General features: G+C 42.3%; 2 protein-coding genes across 3 annotated transcripts; one reads left to right on the top strand and one right to left on the bottom strand.

Moving 5' to 3' along the window:
- Window positions 1-3,252: 3,252 nt before the first annotated feature.
- Window positions 3,253-18,183, top strand: c17h14orf180 (chromosome 17 C14orf180 homolog). 2 transcript variants are annotated; one of them, XR_005896227.1, is made up of 10 exons: window positions 3,253-3,638; window positions 4,465-4,495; window positions 7,702-7,788; window positions 9,225-9,345; window positions 11,293-11,323; window positions 11,435-11,543; window positions 13,684-13,847; window positions 14,008-14,140; window positions 15,209-16,067; window positions 18,050-18,183. XR_005896227.1 is itself a non-coding variant. In XM_041060601.1 (9 exons), the coding sequence occupies exons 1-9, from the start codon at window positions 3,486-3,488 to the stop codon at window positions 15,412-15,414; spliced, it is 1,035 nt and encodes a 344-aa protein (XP_040916535.1). In that variant the 5' UTR covers window positions 3,253-3,485; the 3' UTR covers window positions 15,415-16,368. The 2 variants fall into 2 exon arrangements, 1 of the variants encoding a protein (XP_040916535.1); XM_041060601.1 differs by lacking the exon at window positions 18,050-18,183 and having other exon boundaries at window positions 15,209-16,368.
- Window positions 17,769-19,462, bottom strand: LOC121197164 (transmembrane protein 179). Its single transcript, XM_041060602.1, has 4 exons — window positions 19,131-19,462; window positions 18,485-18,622; window positions 18,305-18,383; window positions 17,769-18,219 (listed from the first exon to the last, which is right to left on the bottom strand). The coding sequence occupies exons 1-4, from the start codon at window positions 19,430-19,432 to the stop codon at window positions 18,046-18,048; spliced, it is 693 nt and encodes a 230-aa protein (XP_040916536.1). The 5' UTR covers window positions 19,433-19,462; the 3' UTR covers window positions 17,769-18,045.
- Between the last annotated feature and the right edge of the window lie 6,512 nt (window positions 19,463-25,974).

Raw genomic sequence — 25,974 nt, 5'->3', positions numbered from 1 at the left:
CACACAATATGGATGGCTTAGCAATGAGGCAAGGTTTCATGTCTGCAACAGTGCATGTGGTGTTTTTCAAAAACTTCTACATCAGTATATGTTGACGTGGTCCTGCAGCATCACGATGGTGCTTTGTGTCAAACAGAATACTTTTCTCCTCACATCATTGGAGCTGGCATACTGTAGCGGGGGACGTAGCTGCTGTCACTCACACTGAGGAAAATATTCCATACCAGAGGCCTCTGGGCTACAGCAATATTGCATAGAGTGACTGTATGTGCACAATGCAGGAAATATAAATAGTATATGCTGATGTAGGGCCATGCGCAGTGTTGTGAAATGACACGAGGACACAAGACAAGCAGTGTTCCTTCGCAAACCTGCTGGACAATGCAAAATGCATTATTCTAACAAATGGTTTATTAAATCATCTAAGATTTATGACCTTATTGTGAGGCAAGAGGAGGAACGCACAAATATCCACATAGTCAGACTTTCTGTAAACTAGAGTTGTGGAACTTTTCAGAAAAAAAAGAAGAGACATGTTACGTGTTACAGCAACATGCAGAGTTTTGTAGTTATGTTGGTTTACAGAGGTATTTGCACCAATTCAAGATGTACCCATGGTACCACACTGTAAATACAGATTATACAAAACGTTCACACTAATTGAATATATTGAGGTTTACTGCACTGCAATAAACAGCGGATGTTAGATTTATATCTGTGAAAGACGCTGCTTCATTCTGCTTTGCATTCTGTTGCAGGGTCTGCTCACCATTCATTTACATTAGTCTGGTGTATTGGCTTCCCTGGGAACATTTGCTGTGGACAGTGTTTACTGATCATACTGATGTATTTGTCTACCAACTCCACAAGACAGGCAATCAATATTCCAATTACAGGTAGATTTCCATTCTTGCACTGTAGAATAGTGAACATCAGTCAGTATCTTTGTCAAAATGATTGCCAGCATACGTACGAAAAAGGTGTTTGGATCAGGATGTGAGCAAATGATCTACAGCCTTTTGGTGCCAAAAGTCAAATAAGTCAATCCTCCAGACTAGAATATATATCATATCATTATATCATAATCCAGACAGCTGTTGGTAAAATGGAAATCTTCAGCTCAGTTGAACAGATCCCCAGCCTCTGATATACAAGGCTGCTGTTTTGTTTTGGTTTTTCCCCACACACAGATATTTTGACTTGTCATAGAGGAGAAAGCACAGGTTATACAAATAACATGAATGATGGCTCCGTTCTGTGTGTTCAGTAAACTATGACAATGGGCCAATGAGCCAGCATTCACAATACCAGGACCCTGAAACTGAAGGCATGTAAATGGAATTCAGCTTTTGAAACCACTTAACTTCAGATTAAATTCACAACTTATTTTTTCTGTAGGAAAATTAACTATGAACATAAATAGAAAACCCATAATGGGGTTTATTCATGGTCTTCCTGAAAAATAACTCCATCGTAGATTCCTTTTCCTTTTTTTATTTTTCTATTCACGCATTTGGTGCTTTCCTCAATATGCACATGTCTGTTGAACTATGCTGTACATACAAAAACAGGTTAAAAATATTACTTCCCAATATCTGATGGATCCACCGGCAACTATGCTTTAAAAAAAATAGACCTTCACCTAACCTACAAAATGGCAAACAGCCAACAAATGCCTTTTTTCATGTTACTTACTCCCCATCATAACCAAACATGTCAGGCAGTGATTATATTATATTACATGTTGCTATGTTGTCATCATATCAGATATCATATTATGTTGCATCAGACAGTAAGCACTTTTTCATCTTGAAATGGTTACAGTCTTGCTTGGGTGGGTTTCGCTTTGTTCCATGGTTGTTGTCAGATGTTGTTAACATGAAGACAAGAGCATCCAGTGCCGTCTCCTCACATCTGATGTGTTTCTGTTCGGCTTGACCGGCCTGCGATGAGGAGATGGAGCCCACTCTTTTTCAATTAGGATTTAGCACTGAGAGTCAGCCAGTGTCCCTCCAACTCAATCATGTCAGAGGCTTTGCTTACTTTCTCACTGCATTCTGACTCTGACTCTGTTGACACCACAGTAAAGTGAGCACAATCACTGGTCTGTGCTCCCAGTCCTGTGGATGGAGGGGATAAAGTGGCCTGCATCAGCATAATCAAGTCCCACCGCTGTTAGTTTAAAATGAGCACTGTTCACAGTTCCCTGAGTCTGACCTGCCTGTGGAAGTTTAATGCTCTCTGATCCACCGCCCACTGGCGTTCACAACCATTAAAATCCCATCTTGCTTAGCTAGGTGCGTCGGACATTAATGGAGACTGACTCTGCCCATTTGCTTTGTGTTACCCCATTCATTTCCTCCAGCCACCGCGCCGGTGTCCAAATGGAGTGAGGGGTGGGGAGGAGTGCTGCTCTCAAAGTCGAGATGCATTCATGATCCCCTAGATCATCCGTGGATCAAGTGCTGTGGCCTCATGTCTTCTCCTCCTCACCCTCTCCCCAGGCACAGATTGGCCTCACATTAATGTTGATTAGCTGGGTGTGAAGGGAAGTGATCAAACATTCAGAGGAGGTACTCCTTGAGAATAAATATTTGTTGTCCTTGTTTGGATAGTGAGGAGTGCTTTCTCTCTCTCGTACAGTACCGAGGCTGTTCCTAATGACACGGTTTTCCTTCATTGTGGGTTTTGTTTGAGCGAATTTACAAAAGCTTGTTTTTTTCTGTGGTAATGTGAAACATGCTCACACAGCATTTATTCTGGTTTTCCAGTTGGTGCACACTTCTCATGCACTCCTCATTTATAAATCATAAGTGGGGCAGTAGGACTTTAAATGATTCTATTCTATACTGTAAATGCACTGTACATAATGCACTGCTCTCTGAGCACACGATAGCAGGGAAGATTAGGTCAGAACACTGGATGAAATTTAAATTTTTATTGCACGTTACATTTTTGGTATACATAATAGAATATGTACACACTATATTTGCTTTCTATCACCAAAACATACATCATTGCAATTTCCCTGTTCGAGGATTGGAGGGAGACCCAATGTGCTAACACACTCTGGTGGAGCTACTGTATGTGAGCATAGCAGGGATTGGTCCAGAGCTCTGCCACTCAAACAGCAACTACTCTCCGACTTCCTCTGTCCTCCTTTCCTGGTGCAGCCTGGGAGGAGGGAGGGGAATGGATCTTTTCTGTGTGAGTCGCCAGAGCTCCCTTAGCCTGCTCCTTACCACCTGTCCTTGACTTACTGTGCACAGACGAGACTGAGAGGAAGCTGTGCTGCACACTGAGCACCTTTCTGTCTGTGTTTATGTGAACAGCTGCATTCTGTTTTTTTGTTTTTATCTTTCACTTCGCGTGTGGCTGTTTCTTTCTACCTGTGGTGCTGTACTGGAGTGGTGAAGAGAGGAGCGTTTGTCCTCAGCCAGTGGAGCTCAGATGGGAGGCAGTGCTGGCTCTGGCTGGGACTGGGGATGCTGAACGGGGGGAGGGAGGGCCTGTTTGAGCTGGGACAGCAGCTCCAGCAGCAGGGGGAGTACCAGGCCGCCCTCCACTGCTTCCTCAGCTGCCTGTTGGGACTGACCCATGTGCAGAGCTTCACCTCTCTGCCCAACTGCCTACACCAGGTGAGCCAGATGAGGGATGGGCGCACACACACACACACACAACCTGTATTGTTTCTCACTACCTTTCTTTGTCTTGCAAACACATACCAACATGCATGTATGTATGTATTCATTACATGCATCCACAAAATCTGCTGTCTCATGTATTTGCATGGCTGTTTAGACACATTTGCATCACTTCTCCTTTAGAGCATCATAAACTCTCACACACAACACCGCACACAGGACACATTCAACCTTGATATCTCTCTAACACCAATGTCAAATCTAACAGCACAGTCCATCATGTGTCCCGGTGTTGACACTGTGAGATCATTTGTGTCTCATCTGAACTGATAGTGTGCTTGCTGCTAAATGAGGTGTCGGATGTGGCACTAAAATACAGTCAGAATGTTGTTAGACAACTCCTACTGTTGCACAAATATACTGTTGTATGCAGTTAATGTCTGTCCCATTGTTGTGTGGGATATGTTTTGCTATTTTTGAAGTCTCAGGCATTAATGTTTTGGCAGTGTGTAGCCAGGCCAGAGTCTCAGTAGATTACATGCTGGGGTACTGTACAAGGCCCTCCTACAAAGACAAGGCTACAATTTTAATTCTGTTTAGTGGCTCCTGAAAGAACGTCCCCGATGTCAAAACATAGCCTTTACTCCAGAACTTTGAAACGAGTGGCATGATGTTGACCAGGCCAGTGGTCCTGCGAGGAGAGCAGAATTATGTGTTTTGACAGCCCATGATATCACGCACACATAAACAGAAGAATCATGATGTAAATGCATAATTTAACACTTAATCATGTTCCCTGGTTGTTTTATGTGCTTTACAGATTGCAGAGCTCTTCATCACTGAAAAGAACTGTATCCTTTACTAACAAAATCAGAGAAGAATCTGTCTCTGCTCCCCATCACACTTTTACTTTCACCGTCCCGTAAGAGTTAGCAAGCAGCTAACTAGAAAACTAGCATTCCATTCCCGTGAGGTGAATGTGTAATGGATCGTCAGAGGGGGTGGGTATGGCAAATTCCAGCACAATGGAGGATGTAGACCCTTTATAGAAATGACTGTAAGCCGAGAGGGATGACTGGATGTCTTTGGGGCGAGTTCATAATAACACATTTGTCCCAGAATGCCACACATTTTGTGTGTAGCTCAGGCTGTGTGTCTGTCTCTTAAGAGGATTTGTAGGCTCTTATCTCTGCACAACAGAGTGGGAGAGCACTAATTAACCTGTATCTGCACTGACTAGCCTGTGCATCGCCACTTCCCTGCTTCTATAAACTATAGCAGTATAGGACAGAGATAATAGAGAGGTGTTACGTTTCGGGATATATTACCTCCATGGCTCCTCTCTCCGTTACTGAGACACTCCAACACTTAACTTGCCAGCTCAGGTTATCTACCTCAGTATGGCTCTACCCCTCACTGTCTATTTTCCAAAATAGGTCAATTTGCTGAGCTGAGCTTCATCAATAGCCATCAGAGTCGGCTCCGCTCAGCATGAAAGGGGAGCTACTTAAGAGGGTCGTCTACCATGACAGGGTTAAATCTTTTGACATACGGTCCAATATTACATAACATCATCAATAGTAATGGCGTCATGTTGTGTCAACTGTAGCATTTTTATGTATGGTAGAGTTACCATGTTATATTCTTTTGCTTGTGTAAGATTACAGCCACAAGAATGTAACCATATCTTACACTGTTTACGAGGTCAATAGCGGAGAGGAATCATTTGAAATGGGGGAAAAATATATAATACTGCAAGAATATAATCTAATGTATATAAATTAGATCAGTGTGGATTAAAAGTCTTTAGAATTATTGCCTGTTAATGATTGTTATGTTTTGTGAAAATATTTGGTCATTTTCCATAAAAGTCGTTCCTTCAGTGTTTTTTTTTTTTTTTCAGTATTTCTCATGAGCATCTTAAGAGCTGAAAGAGTGATGTTGTGGTCTTTGCGATGGTTCTCTGGGGATAGAGGTGAAGGGTCGTCATGCTCAAACTGGGAGCAGAACTTTGCTGTTTCACAAGAATGTTTCCAACCACAGCATTTTCAGTGTCTCCTCACATGCCGTCTCTGTTTATAACCAAATCTGCGGTTTGTAAACAAAGCTGAATTTTCATATTCAGTTCACAGATTTCATCCTGGTGTACTGGCTTTATTCCAGACAGATATACTATGTCAGGTACAGTTGATAGTGATAGTGGCAGTGCCATGACCGCTCAAGGTTTGATGTATTGTTATCAGAGCTGGCGGTATGCTCAAGTGACCTTTGTCCAAAGCCAAAAGCTCTTTTGGCTGCTGAGTGTTTACTGATATGTGTTTCTTGGAAAGTATACTGACCTGGACAAATTGACTTTAATCTCAAATAAAATCTGCTCATATCCTATATTTACATTTTGAGTGGATATGCAGTAGGGAGAGTAGTTCATGGTCACAAGGAGTGTAAGGACACAAGACAATCAAAGTAGTAGCATCACATTTATTATTTGAATACTAATGAAAAGAATTTGTATAACTCTCCAGGAAACTGTGTATTCCTGCTGGGAGGAGTTGATTGTGTACTTTGTGAGGTTATTTCAGTGCACCCCAGGCAGAGTTACGCAGCACGTGCAATCAGATGTGCCTTTGAAGGTGTCAGTGTTAATGCAAGTTCCTGTCAAGTTTTGGAGTGCAGTCCAATTACCAGTTCATGGGAGGTTGTGTGTGTGTGGAGTGGGGCCCATACCCTGGAGAGGATTGTGTGAGGTTCCTGTTGTGGCATTGTTGTGGTCCAGCCAGGCTAAGAATAGCAGGCAGACGTAGTGCTCTGACCTTTGATGAAGGCTGTTCCCCTAATCCTCCCTCCCAGATGGTCCACCTCATACTCACCTTATTCCCCCGCTGCCAGGTGACTCCAGGGAGCTGGGACACACATAATGCAGTAGTATTGTGTGCAATAGTAATGTTATCTCAGGGAGTTTTGTTAAAAATGCTGAGTTTTCATGACGGGTTGTTAGGTCATCTCTTAATGTACTGTTGATTAAATTATTCAGATGTGCATCCACTAATAGCCCTCATCTTTTCCGGTATGATTCTGGAGTGCTCAACAGACGTAAACATTTTTAAAGATTGTTCTATCTTTTATTTTTCTGTACGATAAGGTGTAAGGGTTGGATTTTAACTGCGTCTCGGTTTTCCTGGTGTGTGGCTCGCCTGTTTTGTTCCTTCGATAGTGTAGAGTGTTGACATTATTCTCCCGGTGACAAAATGAAGGAAACCAGCTGTTGTGGTTTTCAGCTCCAAAGTTTAACAGTTCTTTGAGAGTGGAAAACTATTATCCATCTTTCCTACCTCAGTATAAGAATGGTATAACTGGCAAGTGGTGTGGTCATCAGAAGTAAAATACCTCGAATGGAATTTATAGTGTTTTACACATGAGAGATCTGGTGTTAAGTAGGACATTTAGACGGGCAGCGCTGTGTTTATTTTAAGTATTCTCCGTCCCATTGGTCTTTAAATTCACCTGACAAGCATCAATGGTGTCATTTTACAGTGGGACGGACACTACATACGCAGAATGCTTTTGACAAAATGAACAGGCTCTATTTTTAGGATGCTTTAAATAGAGAGTCTTTTCATGGAAACAAAACTGGAATTCAGATCTATCAAAAGGAGACTGTATAAAACACAACAAAAGATAAAACCAGACATTAAAAACAAAGGAATGTGAGATGAGATCTGAGGTGTAATCAGATATAACTACACCGTGAGACTCAGCAAACTTGTTTTGCATCACAGTTGCCCCATTTGAAAGAAAATGCCCTGAAAACATCAGATACCAGCACAGAAAAACAATGGCACAGACACCAGCCGTTGAAATCCGTGTTGCAAAATCCAGACCTCGAGATCAGCAATCTGCTTTGGATTACTACACATTCTGTTTGCCCAAAGGGGTCATTCTCAAGAGGGAGAAAAAAAAAAAAAATAGCGGTGTTGAGCTGGGCAGCCGGGCTATTTTAACATCAACAACTGACTAATCCTATTGACAACGGAGACTGATCCTTCACCCATATAAACAGATGGAAAGGCCCTCCAGTTCATCCAGGCTGAAAAAATGTTCTATGAGGTGGCACTGATCGAGCTCACGGCTCTTCAGGGGAGCACAGGCAAGTACTTTTGACATTATGGTATTGATGAATACTTCCTGGGAATATAAGTGCATATATTGTATGTACTGTATGTATGTTTTTTTTTTTTTAGTGTTTTTCTTGATAAGGCTTTATTTTTCCTAATTTCCTTAGTGCCATAATTTGGCACTAAGTATTTAATTAATGTCAAATCACATAGTTATTTTTACAGAAAACGCCAAGAAATTACTAGGAAATCATTAGAAAATCACAAACAAAGAAATAAAAGTGAACCTTTTTTTTTCCTCTTGACTTTTGTTGTCCAGGGTGATGCATAATTATGTGGAATCCAATTTTATGTTTCATTTGAGGCTGTTAGCAAAGCACCAAATACAGTGAAGCTTTTCTGTGGCTGACAGACTGTGTTTGCGGTAGGCAGCTTTCCAAAGTGACTAATGTGTAACCTGCAACTACAACCTAACCAGCAAATAATACATACACACAAATACGTTGTTCTGTTAACTCATTAAGCCACGATGAAATGAAATGTCCCGATTTACCCGAGTCCATCTTTGTTTACAAAGTACCTGGTGGAGCTTTACGTGAGCATTCACAGCAAGGCCACTCATTCATCACCTACTGCTGCCGCTGCTCCAGACGTCTGCCTCTTCCTCTCTGTCTGCTGCTGAGGCAGCAGCGCAGTGTAGCGTGGGCACAGCGGAGGAGGAGGAGGTCGGGGGGACAGGCATAGTAGAAGACAAATGGCCACACTTTGCACTATCTCATTAGGAGCTATGTGTCGCTATAGAATACTGAGGCCGGCCCCTGATTCAGCACTCACTCAGATTGAATGCTGGACTTCTCCAGGGGCAGAGTTGGCACTGTAGCTGCAGCTCACAAGCTTCCTTTCACTCCCCAGTGTCTTTTTCAAATGTACCTTGTCTGTATTTCCCCACTGACAGCTGACATTATTGTCATTGTGCACTTTTTTTTAAAGCAAACAAAAGTATTTAACTGTTAAAATGGTTTATTTGTACTTTCTCTTGCTGTGGATCACAAGCCAAACTCATTTCCACTTCCATTATTGTATGTGTGGTGTGTAGAGTGTGCCTGGCGTGTACAGTACATACCGTATGTTTGTGGTTCGTCACCGTGTGCATGCGTGTGTCTCAGTGTTCCAGTGGGCGTGGTGAGTGTGTTGTTTGACTCCCTTATCTGCTCTCTCCTGCCCTTATCTCTGCTCTCTTGTCTCCAGTCCTCAGTTGGCTCCACTCTGCTGTTCAGGCTTAAAGTCCGCAGCAGTGCCAGACAGGCTAATAGCCAGATACCCTGGCTTTTCAGGCTTTATTTTTTAAATTACTGTGTAGTAGTAGCGAGTTTAAGAGAGGAAAGAACAGTAAGGAGAGAGGGATAGATAGACTGAGTGGTTTGTTGGCCGACTGACTGTGATTCCATGCCCTGTGTTTGTGTAACAGGGCCTCAGGAGGAGGCTACTCTGGGCTCTGCAGGATGGACAACTCCAGAGGAGCTTTCGGAACAGGCCTCCCAGGCTCAGCACCTCGAACGGCTGGCTCAGCTCTGCATCATGAGCAAACAGTAGGTAAAACTGTCCTGCTGTAGCTTCTGTTGTGGTGTAATTAATGGGGCGTTACATCTTCTGTGGACTCATCAAGAGTGAATTTATAGTTACATAAATTCACTTTTATGTTCATTTTACTGCCGGTTTTGCATACACTTAATGTGTCCACATTTTTATATATATATATATATATATATCCATGTATGTGTGTGTGTGTGTATATATATATACACGCACTCCATCATTCCACAGAGCTGAAGTGAAAATGGAGCTGATTCAGGTGTAACAAAGCAAACACTTTTGCTTGTTATCACTTTTGTTACGCAAGCAGCAGCTGAGTGCGTAATGACAGATGAGTAGCTCATTTGTTTGTAAAGGAAAACCTTCAGCTTAGTTTACAAGATCGGACAGAAATCATTTTGAGATAAATATTTCTCTGAAACAAAAATTAATGATTTGCCTTGCTTGGGTAAATTTGTGTGACAGTTTTAAAACTCCACTTTTATCTTTGCTTTTCTTAACATTTCATAGTTATGAGTCATGTGTAAATGATTTGGTACAACAGTCAAATTATTCTTTCTACCCTGTGACAAATGGGACGTTTTTGGTTATACACAGAAAATTGTAAGCATACCCGTGTCCACTTGCACGTCCACACATTGGCGTCTTTGGAATGGAAATTTTTCGAACTAGATAAAGTCCAGCTCCAAGTCTTTTTAGCCAGAGTTGAATTTCCCTGTAGATGTAGAGAAAAGAGACACCGCACTCTACGTGAGTGTTACAGAAGGAACACCTTAACTGGATCTGGTGTCTCCTGTTGCAGGGGTACTTTGTTAGGCCATAGCATGCACCTTTTTTCTGTGCCTCTGTTTTCATTGTTGAGATTCGGTCATTTAACCTGATTGCCAGAGAGGGTGACAGAGGGTGGAAGGTTTGCTCTGCGGAGGGCTGGTCACAGTGCTTCATTAATATAAGGATCATACAGTAGTTAAACTTAAATGAGATGGTACTGATTGTGATACCTGATTTAATTCTGCCCTTCAGTCTTCTGTTGCAGATTTCAGAAACTTGTCTTGTGAAGACTTTAAAAGTTATAGAACATAAAAAAACACAAACTGGCTTTGCTTTTCCTAAGTAGGGCAATAATCTTAAAGCCCCAAAGCCCTTATGGTATTCCCACCACCAAAAGTTTCAGCCCCAGTCATTTTTTTCCCTGCGGACAGGAAGTGGTAATACTTCCTGAATCTTTCAGTGATGTCGTAGGAAGTCCTTTGGGCCAGCGAAGGGCTTTTCTGTCTTTACCGATCAGGTGTCCCCTGAGAGGGACCTTCTAAAGCAGTGGAAACTGACACCTGGCCATTACTAATTGAATGGAAGTGTGGGTCTGGAACAGCGAAGCTGACATCTGTCACACTAAACAGAGCTTGCTCTACATCTATAGGCACACGTGAGGGTGTGAAGGTGATGAATGTCCTTGGCTGGTTTTCCAGGTCAGATATGAGCGGAACAGCTGGCAGATCCTCAACGTACCACATTGTGTTCACCTAGCTTAGCACTAAGCAGAAGAGTGGTGGAAGGGCACGAGTCAGTAAACCAACCTGTAAGCACCATGCCCTCTGTAATTCACCCAGGAGAGCAGACAGGGCCAGTCAGTGCTGGCAGAAATAGAAGGCTTCCACTTCCTCCACAGATAAATCAGGTGTCTGAGCGCCTGCAGCCCTGCTGTCTGCGTCCGGTCACAGCACACACATGTTTAGATTTGTCATGCTGCTGTATTCTAAACACTGAAACAGATACGCTCACCTGACAATGCAGCACAGGCCGCTACATTTGATGAAGGTCAGGCGTTGTCATCGTCTCTGGAAATATTTACTGTATTTGTTTTTTCAAGTGAATGTGCAGACAGATTTCCTCTGATAATTCAGTCATCTGTTTCTTAAAGTCTCCTTTCCTTATCCTTTCAGACCTCACCTTGCCCTGGAATACAGCGGTAAGGTATGTAAATTTCCTTTCATTATCTTTGCTTCCTCTCCAGATTTTTGAACAAATAAAACATTTTATGGTTCTCTAGAGTAAGCTTTAAATTCTCGTCTCTGCCTCTTGCAGGCTACAAAGATCCACCAGAGGGCCTTTGGTAACGATCACCCAATTACAGCCAGAAGCCTGGAGCTTATGGCCACCGTCTATGCTGAGATTGGCAAGACTGAATATTCAGGTACACACTGAGCGGGGAGGAGGGTCACAGGGTGGCACAGCAAACACTACTGTCACGCTGATGTAATGTTACAACATAGGGAGGATGACAACATCCGGAAAAAATAGCCAGTGAAAGACAAACATGGATGTATGATTCAGAAAACGATTAGTGGAGGACATCTCTCTCAGCAATTTAAAACCGTTAACACTTGTTAAGACCATACTGTCCCGTGAGATGTGACAATACCAGACCAGTGATGTTAATGTCAAAACCGAGTTATCTCCTCTGCTTTAGAGAGCACGCAGGAGAGTGTGGATGTGGTCCGGTTAGCCTTTAAACCATGTCAGTCCGTACAACTGTTGAATTAATAAACACTTGCAGTCATGTTGGACACGAGTGGTTTTATGCCGAGCAAAAAAGAAATGTAGCTTTGTGACAGTTTGAGGGCACGGTTCTGTTGTACAGTGTGTATGTTTGCTTGGCTTGCATTAAGAGGAAGCGGCGCTCTGCCTGACTCTGAACTCTGCATTTCTGTAAAGACTGCTGTGCTGTGCTGTGCTGTGCTGTGCTGTGGCGTAAAAAAAAGCAGGACGGAGAAACCAGCCTTGTTGTTGAGTCAGCTTTCAGAGGCAGTGGTGCTGAACACAGCCGGCTACATAAAGACAGCTGTGTAGAGCAAGACAAAGATTTACAATTATTCCTTGTTGTTCACCTCGTGTCTTACACAAGTTTGGTGAAATGGGGAAAGAGTTACGGGTCAGAGAGTGGTTGCAGTTGTTGCTGCAGATCAGCACACACGTGAGTGCTTCCTGTGACCTTTTATTTTGTATTGTACACAGAGGATTCCTCTTTGACCCACGGTGAGTTGCTTCAACAGAGGCATGTTTAAGTGTTTACAGCTCTTGTCCTCTAGATACCCTTCACTATAAACTGGGTCAGCCGCCCTCCCTCTGCTAACAAACAATTTGCATGGATGAATTAGAGTGTATCAGCTATACTTAGACTCTAGAATGTTATGTAGCAGTATGGGGGAATATTTGGTAATATACTGAATTTATAAATAACCAAACAACAATGTACTTTGAGAATGTCTAAAACCTTATGGTTCACTTTTTAGTCCCTCCTCAGCTCTATTAAAAATTTCAATACACCCTTTGCAACACTCTCCCCCCTAATTTCTCAAAATAATACAACTTTGTTGAACTGGTACAACTTGTTTAAATGTTAAAATGTAAGGTGCATAATGAATTTAATTTACCATAATTTTCACAATATCCACAAAATTCCACTAATGAAATTATGGCAATAAATAACCAGGCAGTGGGAGCAACTCTGTGCAGACAAAAGGAAGTCTAAACTAAAACAGAAATGTGGGGTGAGAGAATTTCAAGAGACCCACCCTTCCTCTTCCACAAGTGTTCAACTACTCTCCTTTTAGCAAAACAAAAAATACATAACGCTCTGCCCTTATTTGTCTCCCTCTTGTCCCTGCATGAAAATAATTTTTCATGCAGTCTCTTATGGAATAAGTTTAACTATGCCTTATTCACTTAAAAATAATAAACTCTCTGTTGTGATATGAACTGTGTAATGCTGGAGCATCTCTTCAAATTTAGCATTGTAATTTAATTTTAGTTAATGTTGGTAAAGTGATAAGCAAAACAGTCACATGCATGTTTTGCTGTATTGGTTAAAAATACTTGATTGACAAATTGTGTTTTTATTTAGTTGGAGAGATGGGAAACATTCAGACAATACAAATGAAGAAGCAACTAGATGGTCTTTTTTTTTTTCTTTTTTAAATTCTGGGCATTGGTACGTTTATTTTTAGAAAAGGAATGAGATCAGTACAGTATCTAAATTTGGTGAATATCACCAGAAGGTTTTTATTGAAGTCCTAGAATAGTAAATATCAAAGCTTTTTACCGCAAAGATACTGGGAGAAAAAGCAAGCTGGTGTTTATAACTTCAACCTACAAAGCTCCATCTGGCACTGACAGAGTTAACTCTGCTGTCTTTTCTCTGTCACATTTACATGTTTAACTTTGTATGTTTAACTTCACCTCATTCTCTGTCTTCTGAGTAAACTGCAGGCCACCAGTGTGAAGCAGTGCTAGGTCACTACTCATGTGCTTTATGGTCATGGTTCTCTTACTAGACTCCCTGGGTCAGTGTGTGTCTGCACTGTCCAAACGCTTCGCTGCTGCAGAGTCCATCAGAGACACTGTCAACTGTCTTCCTCATTCCCACCGGGAGAAACACTCAGAGGTCCGCCACAGAAAGGACACCCACCACCAACAGGAGGACACACCGAAACCTAAGGTAAAGAAAACAACACCTGCAGGCATGTTCAGCAGAGTTACTCTGGATATGAGCAGCTTGTTTGTAAAATGTCTCTGCCTCCCAGCTGTTTGTGGCTGCTCTTTGAAATTTCTCAGGAGCTTGTAATGAGTATACCCGTCCTGAACTGTATCTAATGTAGGTAACCAACGGCAAAGTCCCCACCTCCATTCTAAAGAGGCCAAGCCCCATCTACGGGTCAGACACAGAACCCAACCACAGGCGGAAAGGCGAGCGGAGGGTTCGATTCAGGGAGCCAGAGACCACAGTACATGGTGAGAAAGCACACCAGTAAACAATCTGCAGCGAGTCTGTCCTGCTCAGTCAGAAACGCTCAGATATGTTTGTACAGTCGGAGAGAACATGCTGCCCTCTGGTGCTTCAACACCTCGACCAAACTACGTAGTATAATATCACACACAATTTCAGCAGCCTGGCCACGTCAGCTCTACATTTACAGAAACACAAATACGGGAATGCATTGATACTGCAGCAATATGACTAATTTTAATTGGTTATAAAAATTTTCCTTTTTTAGAAAATTTGTGTCGTCCCAGTTTGTAGAGGGCCCTCAACCCACATGTCACAGTGTTGTGTATGTACTTAGCAGTGAGGAGAGAGAGCACAAAGCATTAAAACATCCCTAGATTGCATCGTAAACTATTTCCCTTTGGGGATTCTGTAATGTTTAAAAATAATGTAATGCCAAGAAACCTCCACACACGAGTAAGTGATTTACTCTTTGTAATTCATTATGCATGCAAATGAGGCACCATGAAGTCTGTTCCAGAGAGATAGTCGAGTCCATGAGGGCACAGCAGCTGGTTTGTAGCTGCTGTACATCACAGAGGCTGCCTCTTGTTGACTGACTGGCCTCTTTTCTGTCGGCTTCACAGACATCCCTTACTGTGACTGTTTAGGTGGTAAGTCTGTCTGGAAGTGTTTAGAGTCACTATTTTAATTTGCATGAGGAAGTGAAAAGAACACTGCACTTTTTAATACTGGGTCTAATGAAGTGTGGAAAAGCATCAAGGAAGTTGATTTAGGTTAGTTGTTAGGTATGAATAGTGGGTTAAATTTCACTCTTGATTAACTTTGTTGACTGCCATGCAGTATGGAGTTCACTATCCCCTCTTTCATAATAATGTTTGAGACACAGAAAGTGTGCGTGACAAAGCTCCACTACCTTCTAGATGTGTAGTCACATTAAATCCTCCTTTCAAAAAAAAAAAAAACTTGCCTCTTCCCGGGTCTTGAAAGAAAGTGATATTTGCATGTGGCCATTCCAGTACTCATTTACAAATCAAAACTGTGAAAAACTGGTGCTGTTTTTCTGTGCACAGCCTATGAGACGTCACCGTCCCGCCCCCACCTCGCCCTGTTCACTTGCCTCTTCCTGCTGATGTCATTCCTGGGTGTGGCCATGTACTGCACAGACCGCCGGCGCCCACAGCGAGTGTGCGAGGAGCTAGAGGCCGCTTTGGCTGTCTACCTGCTGCATATGAAACAGCTTCTGTGGGGCTGCTGGATATGGCTGACCATGCAGTGACTGAGACTGACCACAGGTGGCAACACAGAGCCTACTTTCTTTTTTCTTTCCTTTTTCTTTTTTTCAGACCCCTCTTTTTCCTATCTTTGAAGGTGCCCAGGCCTACACACACCTCAGCCATTTGGCATGGCTCTGTACACTGTCTGTGGTGTTGAACTACTCTCACGGTGATAAAGGGAAAAATATATGATCCCAGAAATATGTAGCTTCCATGTCTGTATGTATATACGTATTAAGGTGGTGGGTATGTCACTACCTTATTTAAGTTTTAATGACATTTTGCACATCTGCAATGTTGATGCTCACATATAACGCTCACTTAATCACCACAACCATGTGACTTTTTTTTTTTTTTCAGTTCACGTCACAGTCTGTTGTATGTGAGTGAATGTCTCCATGGAATGCAAATATTTATTTTGTTACAGTACAAGATTTGTGTACGCCGGATATTACACAGAACTGAATGTGTATATATGGATCAATGTACTAAGGACTATCACAATATTCAGCCTTGTATTTGCACAGAAATGAATGTAGAGATGTTTGGAAATGGCTTTGATTGGCACAGCGCGCATTCGAGCGGCGGAGGAGGAGGAGGAGGAGGAGGATGGAAGCACAAATGTGCAAACTGTTCGATAATGATCCATGAGAAGGTAAACACAGGGCTGCATCACTTCACAGGTTGAATGACTAACAGGTTTCTTTTCAGACTGTCTGTTCGTCTGTATGGCTGACTGTCAGCTGATTCCTGGTTCCACTGAGGAGAAAATCTGCAGCACAATATTATCTATCATCCAAGAGAATATACTCAAACAGAATGAATGCTAATGTTTCTCTTTATATCTGCTTGAATCCCACAAAATCTTTTATCCTAAATGTTATTTATTCTTCTATACTGTATATCTGCATCTACGCAAATATCCAACTTTCAGTCATTTAAAATTTTTAAAACTTTTTGTTACCTGCTACATTTCTATCTAAAAACAACAATATTCAGGTTTTAATCATGATGTCAAATGCTCATCAAGCTTTGGACACGTGGATGGAAGGGTGTGGGCTCAACAAATATGTGCATAAAAAAAAAAATAAGGTCGCGCTCCTTAGATCCAGTTTGTTACTGTTTTCGAGGCCAAACACAGAAACATAACAGAATCAGATACTGTCTGTTATTGTCCCTTTATCAAATGAAGCAATTAAAATTCAAACAGCCAAACCACCACACAAATGGATTATACGGATCAAAGGGCACAGTGATGCACATCCCACAAGCCTCTCATTGTGAGCAATAACACACATCACATAGTTTCCGGTAAAACATTGTTCTTTATATAACAGGTTTCAGGGAGTTCAAAGGAAAAGCATTGGAGTTTTGAGATCTCACATCTGAATGTCAAAGCAATATAAGGCTAATAACGCCTGTATAGATGAAAGAAATACTCTCAACTCTGTACTGTCAAACTAAATTGTCATTAGCAATAAAACAATACCCAGTGAACTCATGTCCCGTATATGCACATTTAGCTTAGAAGCTGCATTTCACAGCTGTCCAAACATTTATGGTCACTTTGAAAGAAGTGCCTTTTATGGAAGGGTTCTCTTAGTTCCTACCGTTTTATGATTTCGGTCGTTTTCAATAAAACTGTCATTGCGTATCAAAGTCAAGCAGACAACTTGCTTTCTTCTCGTAACCTCTGACAATAACTGAGTGTGTGATGCGAATGGAACAGGGAGAGAGAAGCATGCAGGTACATTTGTGCGTCTATTCACAGTAATGCAGTATATTGGTTTATAGCCTATAAAGTGTGAGGGAGAAGCCTGAGTTACTATATGGCACAAGATAGGATCAGTATTTTTGTGTTCTTTTTTATATCTCACACAGATTGCTTAAAGCATTTTTGGACTGGCTGCCTGATACATGAAAATTTTGAACTATGATTTCTCTCTTTTTTTTTTTTTTTTTTTTTATAAAACACCTTTATGTCACTGTTGATAAAAGTGTGAATACACTGCCAAAGCACACATCATTTTACTTTGCTGCAGCATGCAAAGATTTCTCACTTCACCAACACGCAGTGCGCATCCTACCAGGAAAAAAAAAAAAGCCTATAGGAACACATTTATTGGTGTATAAAACAAAAGAACACCCCTTTAAATCTAAAAACCACCCTATTATTTTGTCATGCATTAGGTCCATGCAGAAATTTCACAAAGACAACATGATCCATTGGCCAGTCTGTCCAAGCCACAAATACTGTGTTGCTAAATAGAAATTCATGAGTGGAGACTGAAAAAACTGGGTGCGCATTTCCACTGAATGGTTTTAATACTATCAGAGCTTAGTTTTGGTTGTGTGTCTTGAAGAGGCGTGCACACAGTGGATGAATAAACTTGACAAAGCAGGACTCTTCAAGAATTAGCAACCATTAGGTAGATTTTTTTATACGAGGAAATCAATCATCTCCGGAGAACAAAGCTAAAACCAACACTTTGATTCAATCGGTGATCAATGGGAGCAAAAGCCAATTGATTTTGATTGTCTACATAGGCAAACACTGGTGTTTCTCATGGCAGGCGAGAGGACTGTACAGTTTGGTGTGAGTGACTGTGTGTGTTTGTGCATCCTCTGATTTTCTAGATCAGGCCGGTCTTGAGGTCAGAGCTGTGGCGTGAGGAGCGGCCGAGGAGCATTTCCTTCTCGTGGATCAGGCTGTCCAGCAGGTCCTCTTGTCTGTAGTTGTGGTAGACCTTCAGGAAGGCAATCACTGCGATCCCGAGCCAGGTGAGCCAGGCAGCCCACAGGCCAAACTGAAACAGAGGAATCATAGCAAATATGAGTGAGAGCCAAGATTTTGTAAGACTGTCTGCATGATACCACCAAAAAATAACCTACCTGAGCTATAGCAAACTGGTCATAAAAAGCAGAGTTGTCCAGGCCAAGCTCTAGATCAGTGTCCTGCAGGTCCTCACAGCTAACAAAAAAAAAAAAGACACACAAACAGGCATGTATGAGAACCACTGCACTGTATAATGACATTCTCTGAAAAGTAGAGGTGACGTGTTGCTCTCTTACCTGCTGGGCATGGTCCCACCCTCAGTGATGGCATCGCACCACAGGTTGAAACCCACACTGATGATGGTGCTGGACAGGAAGACCGTGAACACCACCAGTGAGCTGATCAGCAGATTGAGGAAGGCATTGAAGATGGAGCTGTAGACAAATGGGGGGAAAAAACTGTCTCATCTCTGCTTCACATTTTAGTAATTTCCAGGTTTTTTTGGGCGGGGGGGTCATGAAAGCCTATGACACTGAAACACAGTTGGGACTATTGCACAGTATGATTAGCCTTTCTGCGATGAATGATGCCTCTGAGTCACACATGAAAACACTGACACAGGCTGGACCGATGTTACAAAATACCACAGTATATATGATTTTGATCTTTCAGAGGCAACACAAGCCTCCATCTTTATAATGGAGGACGACGATGACTGGTCGTTTTTATAGGGCTTATTCTATGATAGATTTCTGTTATTTCACAGCGCATGCAGTCTGTGAGAATAACGCGCAGTCAAGGGCGTGGGAGATGGACAGAGGAAAAAAAAAATACACATTAACATTGAGCCGTTAAACCTGAGTGGGTTATCCTGTCCTATTGAGCGTTTTATGGAGCTGGTGTTGAATTGTGTTGAACGAGCACAAGTGAAGTGTCACTCACTCATCGTGTCCTTTGCACAGAAAGAAGAGCAGCCTCCATGCCTGCACTGCGGACAGAATGAGGGACGCTATCCCGACAAAAGTGATGAAGCTGCAGGAGGACTCGGGTCCCCACTCCTCCACGATGAAGCGCTGCTTCGACACAGTGATGTTCTCATTTTGCCACATACCCCGCGTGAAGAGCAGGCATTTCCCCCCGAAATCCTCCGTGTTTTCAGACAGAGGCACCACGGCGATGAAACCGAATACGAAGGCTAAAAAATAAAGGATGCACTGGGCGAAAATTAAATTATCGAGGGCCATTTTTCTGTCTCCCTCTTCTGCTCTCTGCGTCCTGGAGAAACTGCGGCTGCGCAGTGGAGGCAGAGATGAGCAGCATCCGACGACACGGTCTGCTGCAAACTAATGAGCAGGCTGAGGCCTTCAGGGCTCTCCGTCTTATCCACATCCAGGCTGTGGAGATATTCCTCTTCATTGGTGTTCCCATTAACAACAGAGTAAGTATGTATATATAACAGTTAATTAAGACATTTAACCCCTTAACACACAGTTTTCCTCCATTTTATTCCACAATTCGACACCTGTACATTACTGTATCAGCTCATTCCAGCCATTCATTGAAATTATGATGTACACAATGAGAAAAATCACCAAAAGCCTCGATTCCATCTTTTTATGGTTGTACTGTTCGGTTAAATTGAAATATTCTAGATGAATAGTGCACCATTTCCCCAAAATTCAGCACATTTGATACAACATATCAGAGCCTTTCAGATGACAGGTGAGACATCTTCAAGAGCCACAAGCTTGAGTCCAGTTGCCTTCATACAGAGCTTAAAAACATATTAGATATCTTTGGAAACTCTGTGATTGCCACTGGAGGGCTTCGGGGCAAGTCTGGCTGCACAGCATGTGTTTTGTACCAACTGAGGTTTAAAAGCTAAATGGAACCGGGTAATTACTTACAAATACCTTATATTAAAAACAACAACAACAAAGGTAGGCTTAAAAGCTAAATGGAACCGGGTAATTACTTACAAATACCTTATATTAAAAACAACAACAACAAAGGTAGGCTAGAAACTGTGGGGCACCAACAATTTAGAAATGTTCATTCGATGGGTTCAGTGCAATCAGTGCCCTTGTTAACTTAACTAACATTTTGAGCACACATAAGGCAACACACTCACAAATTAGAGTAATGGTTTGTTTATAGACAGTGACAGTCCTTAAGGAAGGGCAGGTAGCTGTCACAGCCATCTGACATGCTTCACTGAGCCCATCTGGTGAGCTGGCCAAGGTGTCTCTCCTCTCTCTCGGCCACCCAGCCTCTGTGCTGCTCACAGCGCCCTCCACTGGGCAAGGCACCTGCTGCTGCCACCAACTTACTGCATTGTCCAGGCCCACCTCGTTTCCCATCTGAAGCATGTTCATTGCTTTGATGTACAACCTGCAGACACAGGCTGTGGAGAGGGAAAGATGCACTGTCGATCGCCTCAAAAAAAATTGATTAGAAATTACAAAACCCCTCGTTTTGAACAGTGACTGAATACCAAGGTGAAACAGCAGCTTCTTTAAAAGGCTCACACTGAGTAATTTTCCCTCAGAAGATATTAATAATCTTGTAGTTTCCTGGGACACATCCCTGCAACAGAAAGACAGGTATTTATATGAATGCTTTCCAGACGTTATGCGGCTATTTGTATCCATCATACAAACTGCTGTATTTTGCATCCTCTCCCTGGCACATGATTTATGTGTCATTTTGCTGCACCACAGCTCTGTGATTTCCATGATGTTATCAGCTCTCGGATTAGCTTGAGTTATTGTGCTTGTGCAAGTGTGTGTGTGGTCTTGTCCTGAAAGTTGATTTCATTCCGACGCTCAGAGCTGGTTTGCTTTTTAGCGTCATTAGGTAGGTATTAGGTTACTTATGTTTCATGCTCCCTGGGCAGTTTTTCTGTGTCAGATCCTTATTCCTAGGTGTATGATAAATTGTGCAGATTACTATTTCCTATAATAAATCAAACTGTGTTCTGATGCATCTTTTCCTTTTTCTAATAGAAAAATCAAGGCACAGAACAGCAAAAAGCCTAGACCTGAGACATCATCTGGTATCAGAGGTACTGCCACACCTGCAAGGTCACGGGGAAAGGCCTAACAACTCCATGAGGCATTCCTCTTTACACAAACAGGAGATTACATGCACATCCACACACAGCAAGAACTCCAAAGCCCACTTTTAAATAATAGAGCATGTGTAGGCTCGTGAACTGACCACCCAAGGGAGACCCAGAGCAGAAGTGTGTCAAGCTGAAATATGTGTTAAGTTATTCACCCTCAGAACAAGCCACAGAAGGAGGGAGGGGAAGGAGGGAGGAAGAGCAGAAGGGGGACGCTAACCCAAATGCAGTCCCTGAGCTCTGAGCAAATATGGGGAGCGACGGGCAGCAGAAAGCACAGGGAGGTCATCTAATTTTCATGAGATGCAATGGCAGCAAAGCAAACATCCTTTTTCAAGAGCAGGAAACCAGTGAAGAATGTAAAGTAAAGAATCATTTTCAAGGACAATTTGTGCATTTTAAATGTTGTGCATTTAGGCTTCAAATGAACGTTCTTGTAATGTTGGCCAAAAGATTGTAAAATAACATAATGTAACCCAGAGTTATCTTTTTTTTTACTAGTGTTTTAATTAGCAAAATATTTAATAATTCAAGTTTCATCAATTATTCCTGAGAGATTTATTAAGGAGTGAGTGTTCGTACACATGTGCTGTTACAGTGGACAGAAAAGGGCGTGGCAGGACATTCTCAGTGGGCGCTGTCAGAACAACCCAACCAGGTGATTGATGAGGAAGGAGAGATGGACCACATCAAGGTGAAAAGTCTTTGCAGTGATCATCAAGCCTGTAATATGATCACTTAGTTCATATGATCACTTAGTTCATTTTGGGATTAGGTCCATTAATCAATAAATCCTGCTTCAGAATCAAGAGAAATATTCATGATGTTAGAAGACTGGACATCTCTGTTATTTCTCACTTTGTCCAGCTGTCCGTGTGCTGATATTATGCTCTCTTCACTCGTTTTCCTTTCCTTGATCGTGTTCTTCCACTTCTCATGGCACCTTGTGAAGCCCTCCTCAAACTACTCCAACCTGCCGGCTCCTCTTTGTCTGCCTGTGACACAAAACAACAGCAAAAACATACACAATTACAGCCTCATATCCTGGGCAGTGATGTGGAGGGTCTGATGAAATATCCTGTACCCATTAATCTTTCCCCCGGGGGGTGCAGGAGACTGGGAGCACTGGGCCAGCCACTGATTAAATGCTCCTAATAGAGGCCATTCATCTCCCCTTGAATCTTGAATGTTTTCAACGTGCAGCATCACCCAACGTTACTGCTCCCCACCTCTCCCTGTGCAAATATTGGTATTTTCATAAAGACAGCAAAGTCGATAATATTTCATGTTGTGATATCTTTTTAAGCGGGCATGATCTCTTAGTGAGCTTCCACAAGTTGATTGATGACTTTGTTTTCACCACCGTGTGAATATCTCATCTATAACTGTGCCACAATAATCATCAAAAACAGTCATGCATGAGGTCATTTGGGACGAGATCAAAATTCATAGTTTACAATAATAGCTGTGTTTAATATCCTGCTTTTGTTAGCATTCTGGAACTAAACAGATGATAGTCAGAGCAGCCAATAAGGATTTGTCTTTAACTCATTTTCGCACATTACTCATTAATATCTTTCTATCTGCTAATTAGGCAAATCCTACGCAGTATTATTTCTGGCAGGGATGAACAATTAGATAACACTAACAGCCCTCCTTAAAAAAAAAACCACAACTCACGCACACTCACACTGAGTCTGCAAGATAATGAATGTAATGCCATCACTACAAACATTCACTGTACAACCAAAATAGATTGGCCATGATAGACACACACTGTACAGAATAGGCTACTAAGGCCCAAGGTATAATAATCATAAATTAACATGGCCTAATTACGTTTCACCTGCCAGGCTCCATATGGTCCACAGTTCTGAACAAAATAATTAGGTGACTGCATCCCAATTAAACAATTATCTAATGAAACCTCAGTAAAACAATTACCTGGTCATATCCTGGCAGTGACTATGATGCTTAGCAGTGTAATGTTCAGGTCAATGAACAAGAAAGCAGTAAAATTATGTAATGTTAAAAGATGACTACATCAGTGTCCAATGTTGTATTTTTGACAAATAAATAACAGTTGATTTTTGGGGGATTTCACCCACATTCAACTGTGCACTTCAAGATACAACACAATGGATTCATATCCCCTGAAACACTGCTTTCATATTTGGAAAATGACATCATTGTAGGCGGAGATCTTAAAAGCAATGATGTTTATGCTGGAGGACAGGAGAAAGGGGGGGATGAAGGGTAGTAAAGAGGGCACCTGCTGGGTTGTGATGAAGCAGAATCCTCAGGGACCAGAAATGAGATCATCCAAATCAGAAATGCTGTCAAGCATCTTAACTGGAACAATAGTGACCCCTACTGACCAGTGTGCCTTTTATCTTCCTTTTGATGAATGCACAGTGTGTGTCATGAGAGGGACGTACCTGTTTGTCATCTCTGTTTTTTCCTGTTTGCTTTGCAGTGATGTCCATAAAGTTGAGCAGACTGTGGGGATATGGCTGACTTAATGCAAGAGAAGGCCTCTTATTATCTGTGAGTAAACAGACATAAGTGTTAACATTGTCAGTATTATTTGATATTTCAGTTGAGTTGTAATGATCCATAACAGGAACCATCATACAAAAACAAATGTCAGGGAAAGAGCCTATCTGACACTATTCTTTTAATTTTATGCAACATTGCTCCACTGTTTTCTGTCTTTAACCCTTGTCCCAGGGACAAGGTTGGGGCATCAGTGTGGGGCAATAGGCCGTAGATCCCAAAGGCCCAGTGGTGATCAGCACAACATGGCAGATGGAGGGAGGTCTGCTTTGCAGTGGTAGACAGTACACCTCCCAAGGAAGGAGTGGGGGAGGGAGGGAGAGAGGAAGGGAGGGAGAGAGAGGGGGTTGTTTAATGGATGAGTGACTGCTGCAGCAAGGTTAAAGGAACCAATCTCTGACACTTCACTTCCTCACAAGTCTCCCTCTCCTAGCAGCCAAGACCCCCCGCCTTTGGTACATGCACATGCATCGTGCACCCTGCAGTGGACAGCAGCACCTCTGACATTCAATTATGTCTGGCCAAAACACACACACACACACACACATAGATTATTCAGTCTTAGACTATTGCTGGTAATGATAAAAATGGATTTTTCAATTAGCATATCGTTATTGACTATTTGTAATGTTTTGAAAGCTGTAAATATCAAAAAGGTAACTGATGGCACATGTTTCACTATCTCTGCTGATCGCTTTGCAGCATGTAGTTACATTGACTTGTATATGGCTTTAAACATGTACTACTGTTGATTTGCACATATAAAAAAAATCCAAAAATCTTCACCTGCTGTGAAAGCTGCTCCTGACTCTGTAGCATGTAGGAGGCCACGGGAGGCTCTACTAGTCTCAATGTCCTGTTTCCACCAGCTGTCCAATTTGCAATGATCAGGCCAGGCTGAGGTGCTCTGGACACATGGTTCATCCGTCTTTAATTGGGCTTTGGGGGGAGTCTCATTGGTGGTGTCATGAGGAGCAGAGCTGGTCTGGGTGTTGCATGTTGGGCTGGAGGTCAGAGAGCTACCTGGGATCTGAAGCTGTGTGTGGCAGATGAAGCTGTGCACAGGGGTGAGGAGGGAGCTGTCCTGCTCACCCATCCTTGCTAAAGCCACTGAGCCACTGGTTATAGGCTCCTCTAACAGAAGGCTGTGGTGGAGGTCAGTCAGCAGGGAGCAGGAGAGATCTGGAGTGAAGCATGGCAGTGCTTCCTCTTGCTGGTGATGCTCACATGCTTTCTGAGCACATACGGTGTAAAATGTTAATTATGAAAAGCCCCATTTGGCAATCAGTTACCATAATAGTCAATCTGAAGTGTGTACCTCTAATCAGAGATATTGCTTACCTGATGAAGTTCCTCTTCCAAACCAAAGATCTGAGGAGGGATGCAATCTGACAGGCCCTCTTGTGACAGCACAGTGGTCCACAGGTCAGTGACATCTGAGAGACCATGAACGATTTCTTTTCTCTCTTCTCTTTTCTCTGCAGATCAGAGTTCAGTCAGTGGCATTAAGGAACATAAACCGTCCACTTTACCATTATTACCTATATTCTAGCTGAATGTAGCCACATACCAAAGTCAAGTGAGAGGAAACTGTGACTCTCCACCAGGGGCTCACAGAGGGAAGGCACTGATTGGCTGACCTCACTACTGCACAGCTGAGGAGGGTAATTCATCCTGAAACTGGAAGAAACAAATATCACTGAGCTTTAATTTACATACCATCGTTAAATATTGTGTGAAGTAAGATGACCTCTGACCTCTTATTTAGAGAATGGGTTTCATCAGGTCCTGAAACTGCATTAACACTGAGAAAGTCCTTGTTTGCGTGAACACCGGTCTTAACTTCTTCTTCTCTCTCTAAAAAAGAGTTGAAGTTTGTTTTTATCTTTTGACTCTTCGTGTGAATGGTGTACAAATAAAACCCAGCTCAAAGCCTACCTTCTGCAGAAAGCACCAGCTCAACCAAAACGTCTTTGTTCAAGTTGCTGAGGGAAATGGGGTCTGTGGCGCCATCTGGTGTCAGCATCAGCTGAGGGCAATCTGACAAGATATCGACAGATGAGGGGGCTCTGCTCTCTTCTCCTTCTTCATCCTCCCTGCTCTGGT

Source organism: Toxotes jaculatrix, chromosome 17 (genome assembly GCF_017976425.1).
Source record: "Toxotes jaculatrix isolate fToxJac2 chromosome 17, fToxJac2.pri, whole genome shotgun sequence".
NCBI classification, from domain to species: Eukaryota; Metazoa; Chordata; class Actinopteri; family Toxotidae; genus Toxotes; species Toxotes jaculatrix.
This window is presented reverse-complemented; position numbering and strand designations above follow the sequence as displayed.

Excerpts from the sequence above, each read along its gene's own strand:
- c17h14orf180 (XM_041060601.1), top strand. The coding sequence starts at position 3,486 with ATGCTGAACGGGGGGAGGGAGGGCCTGTTTGAGCTGGGACAGCAGCTC. Across the intron at positions 9,346-11,292 it reads CTCTGCATCATGAGCAAACA|ACCTCACCTTGCCCTGGAAT; the intron begins GTAGGTAAAACT and ends TTATCCTTTCAG. Across the intron at positions 11,544-13,683 it reads TGGCAAGACTGAATATTCAG|ACTCCCTGGGTCAGTGTGTG; the intron begins GTACACACTGAG and ends TTCTCTTACTAG.
- LOC121197164 (XM_041060602.1), bottom strand. The coding sequence starts at position 19,432 with ATGGCCCTCGATAATTTAATTTTCGCCCAGTGCATCCTTTATTTTTTA. Across the intron at positions 18,623-19,130 it reads CTGTGCAAAGGACACGATGA|CTCCATCTTCAATGCCTTCC; the intron begins GTGAGTGACACT and ends ATTTGTCTACAG. Across the intron at positions 18,384-18,484 it reads GGTGGGACCATGCCCAGCAG|CTGTGAGGACCTGCAGGACA; the intron begins GTAAGAGAGCAA and ends TTTTTTTGTTAG.